At 49.4% G+C, this 4,156-nt stretch overlaps 1 protein-coding gene across 1 annotated transcript; it reads right to left on the bottom strand.

Annotated features, from left to right (window-relative positions):
- Positions 1-251: 251 nt before the first annotated feature.
- LOC308057702 (epoxide hydrolase 1-like) lies at positions 252-3,740 on the bottom strand. Its single transcript, XM_080411759.1, has 3 exons — positions 2,792-3,740; positions 1,679-1,892; positions 252-914 (listed from the first exon to the last, which is right to left on the bottom strand). The coding sequence occupies exons 1-3, from the start codon at positions 2,923-2,925 to the stop codon at positions 711-713; spliced, it is 552 nt and encodes a 183-aa protein (XP_080267885.1). The 5' UTR covers positions 2,926-3,740; the 3' UTR covers positions 252-710.
- Between the last annotated feature and the right edge of the window lie 416 nt (positions 3,741-4,156).

Below are 4,156 nucleotides of genomic sequence, written 5' to 3'. Positions count from 1 at the left end.
TCTGTTCCAAACTCTGAAGAAGGAGGGTGGCAAAACTGTGATTAGCATTCACAGCAGAAGGTACACAATCAACCCATGGCAAGAAGATGCCTAGCTGAAAGGACATGCCTGGTATTTTACCTGTGTCTCATCTTTTACTTACAGACAGAGGTATTGATCCCAGTCCCAGTTACTGGGGTCACAGGAGACTGAGCATCCACCTCCTGAGAAATTGGTCTTACAGTATATAAGTACAGCTGCACTTCAATGAATAGCATAATGCAACTAAGACACGTGCAAAAACATGACTAAATTACAAAATGTGTGGGTGATAAAAAGAGAAACATGGAAAAAGTAAGCGCAGGATATAAGTTTAACCTGCAGATCACTTATCTAAAGTCTGGCTAACCTCACCTGGCTAAACTGGGTGGTGGTGGTGGATATTCCAACCTCAGGGCCTGGGTAAATTTTACAGTTTTCAAAGGTGGCTTCAAGGCAATAGCAGAAGAAAACCTCGTTGTTATTTAGTGCAGGTTCAGAGCCAGATGAAGCCCATCTTCAAGCAGATCTAATCTTATCACCACTGTGCAATGATCTTAATCTATAGAGGGTTACTAATAACATAGCCTCCACTACTGATCCTTCATTAAGCTGTTATGCACACTGTTGTCTTAATAGAGTAACCTCTTAAAGCCCCCCATTCTCTCTGTGCATTTCAGAGTGAGACCTGCTCAAGCCACAGAGACCCCCTCACCTTCAATGGTGGTTCGGAAATGGGGATATTTGTTCAGGATTTCCACTTGCTTGCGTCGGTCAAACGGGTTCCTCCAGTAGGCCACCACCTTCTGCAGGTAGCTGGAGGTGAAGCCGTAGCGGAAGGCAGCCCCTTCCAGCTGCGGTGTGTAGCGGGCCTGCTCCAGGCGGCGATGCAGGTCCTGCGGACAGGAGCTCTTGCAAGGCTGGCCAGATGCCTGCATGTGCCCTATGCTAAGGCAGGCATGAACAGGCTCTCCTGGCTCCACCGGCTTCTGTGTCTCTCTCTGGGACACCACAAGCCCTCCTGAAGCAGTGCCATACTCTGTATAACTTCCTGAATCATTTATATGGAGAATATATTTTTCTACAGGTTAGCAGTTCCCCTAGGGCACCCAGGAGTAGTGGGTTCTACGCTTGCCTTACTGCTAACTCGCTTTAGGGTTTTGGGCACTAGGAACTTGCCAGCACTGCCAGCTGAGAGAAGAATAAGCAGCTCAGCCTGTGCTACCGACTGCTAGTTGGCCAGATAATTAGTGACAGGCTTGTAGGGACAGAAGGAAGGACCCCATCCTTCTTCACCCTTCCAACCCTGTCCTCTGCGGAAGCCCCTCAGTCCTGCCCTACTGGTGCCTTTGCTATCCCGGTGCCCTCCCACCCCATTCCACCACTGCAGACCTGCTGTCAAATTCTGCTGCTCAAAGCATGGCCTTTCTGCAGGAGCAGCCCCAGGTTGCATTGAGAGTCTGTGGTCTCAGAAAGCGTAAAGACATTGCAGTGAATCTGAGCTCAAATCCCATTCATAAAGGGCAGTGAGCCAGAGCATCATCTAACGGACCTGCGCTGGCTATTGCCCCCAAGGCATCACCTCAAAGCAGTAAGGTGGGTGATGAACTGGCTCCACCTCGCAGCTTTCTGCCCCTCCTTACCTCCCAGGCACGGGCACCTCAATTTCTTTGTCAGATGTTTCAGTCTTGAAGGGACAGATACTTTCATCTTCTTTCCCTTTTAGAGGTCTTTCATCTGAGCCCCACCATCCATTGCCCATTTCAATAGTCTTGATCTTGTGTCTAGACCTCAGCCAGTAAACCAGCATCCCTCCAATGCCCAGAGCGGCCACAGGGACCAGGACTGCATTCCTCTGAGAACATTCAAATGACCTGGGGAGGCATAAAATTGTTTGCGCCCAACAGAAGTGTCAAGGGTAAAGGGACTATGCTGAGGCTTGTAGTCACATTGGTTGGACGTGAGTAACAAACCCCATGCAGTCAGCAGGGGCTGGGTGTTTCTGTTATTTTTGAAGATCGCAGGCAGGATTTGTGGCAGGGTTACATCTACCAGTGTTTCTTAGGGACCTTAAGCCTTTGCTGATCAGGACTTGTTAATCACAAGGCTTCTCTGTCCCTCTCCTTATGTACCAGGTGTGCCCTGGGAGACAAGGATCAGTAGGATCTGGATCTATCTGTTTTAAGGCAGGTACTGAAGTGAATGGGATAGTAGCACCTGGACAGCTTCAGGAATAAAAACTGCACAGAGTGGGCTGAGGAGCAGAGACAAGAGTTTTCAGCTGCTGGAGACAGCTGGATGTGCTAGACATGCCCCTTGACTGTGCTACATACATAGCTCCCCTACAGATTCAGTCATCTTTTAGGGCAACGCTAGCCCTCCACCATAGCTGTCCATAGGTAAAGGTCTCAACTTGTCTGTCTGGTGCCTCTTTTTCTTACCTAGACAGCAAAGTTTCAGACTTTCTTGAGGTGTGGGAGCTAAGGCGCCAGAGCTGGATTTAACAGACAGACAGCAATGTTTTAAAACCGTTCAAACCCTTCAGCAATCAGTCCTAAATGTAGTGTCCCTTCCCATCCCCCTGACCTGTGCCTCAAGCTCTCCAGCTTCCCTTGGGGATTAGCAGAGCTGTCTGGGGCTATTGCAGGGGGCTCAAAGAAGACTGTGAATGAAGATTTTTTGTCATACAGGGTATGGAAGGGACTATGCTGTGCCCCAGCCCAGGTGCTAATAAAAAGTGAACTCCTCAGCACAGAGCAGCTATTTCACTTACCTGATCCGGGACAAGGTGCCATCCCTAGAAAATGGGGGTGGGGGTGGGGTGGGAAAGATTCTTGGTCTGATAGTGTTGTCTGAATGGTACCATCCCTTGGGGATGGTGTAAGGAACATCCCCTGCCAGCACCATTTACCGCGCAGCCATGGGATCACAAGCTGTTCAGCTGGCTGGCAACAGAGACAGTGTTTCTGGGCTGTGTTTTAGCTAGATAGTTTGTCACCATAATATTCCCGCCTTCAGCACAATTTAGATAAAAGGCACTGAACAACTGGGTAGGTGTCCTTGCGGTGTTTCATCCTACAGAGGGCTGTGTTACTTCAGCCAAGTAAATAGTTTATTTTGGCAGCTGTGTAGCGATAGGTGCCCAGCCTTGGCAGGGGACTTCCAAGCTCAAGGGTTACTCTGCTGCCAGCCACGTGGTACTCATCCTGCCCAGGGCTGGCATGAGGAGCAGCTTGTGGGACCCTTCCCTGTTCAGGTTCAGTGAGCTGCTGTACCTTTGCTACTTCCAGCTACTCCTGACTGGATACCAAGCTTTTAGGTCTCATCTGCCCGCAAGAAAAAGGAAACATCCTCGTTGGTTCTCTTTTAGCCTGGTAGATTCTCTTGCAAGAAAAGCAGAATCTAAAATCTACCAAAAAGTTAGAAGCAACAGAGAAAGTCTTGTTACTCTGCAGCTAGATGAGGGAGCTGTTTGGTGTCATAATTACGATGCCTTGAGACAAAAAAAAAATTAAAAAGGACAGGAAACTCCATGAAAAACCAAGTCCACTGGGTGTTTCCTGTTGCCTGGTACCCTTTCCCACTGCTACCTGTGATGCAGAACACAGTGCCTGTACTGGACACCCCAGCAGTAGTGAAGGCAATTGGGTAATTGATCTCTGAGACAGTCTATGTGATTTTTAAGGAAGTATCTCCTGAAACCTCTCCCAGACAAAGAAGACCAAGAGCTCCTAAGAGCAAACAGTGTCAGCCTCCACCTCCCTGGAGGCTGAGTAGCTTATGCAACAAGTAATAACAACCCCCTGCACTTACATCCTGGAGTTTAGTGAGTCAGAGGCACAAAACCAGTTATCACGGCAACAGCACAAACTCGGCACTGCTAACAAAGCAAGCATGTCCCAGAAACAGCTCTCTGAGTGGCACAGAACAAGGCTCAGTCTTATAAAACCTCCTCCCTACCCATGCTCAGGAAAGCTCAGCTGCATGCTCCCACCCACCGATGGCCTGGTGGACCCCACCGGGCCTTTCTCCTGCCCCAACCCTGGGGACCCCTGTTTAGAGTCCCTCCTCCCTGTGCCAAAGAGATCTCACCAGGCGTTTGGAAGCATCTCCTGCCACATGTCCGCTCCTCCTCGCC

Source organism: Falco punctatus (genome assembly GCF_963210335.1).
Source record: "Falco punctatus genome assembly, contig: scaffold_49, whole genome shotgun sequence".
In the NCBI taxonomy this organism is placed as follows: domain Eukaryota; kingdom Metazoa; phylum Chordata; class Aves; order Falconiformes; family Falconidae; genus Falco; species Falco punctatus.
Note: the sequence above shows the minus strand (reverse complement) of the source record. Positions and strands in the feature narration are given on the sequence as shown.

Coding starts and splice junctions, on each gene's coding strand:
- LOC308057702 (XM_080411759.1), bottom strand. CDS start 2,925: ATGGTGCTGGCAGGGGATGTTCCTTACACCATCCCCAAGGGATGGTAC. Junction 1,893..2,791: donor GGCACCTTGTCCCGGATCAG/GTAAGTGAAATA, acceptor ATGCCTCCCCAG/GTCATTTGAATGTTCTCAGA. Junction 915..1,678: donor CATCTGACAAAGAAATTGAG/GTGCCCGTGCCT, acceptor TCCTGTCCGCAG/GACCTGCATCGCCGCCTGGA.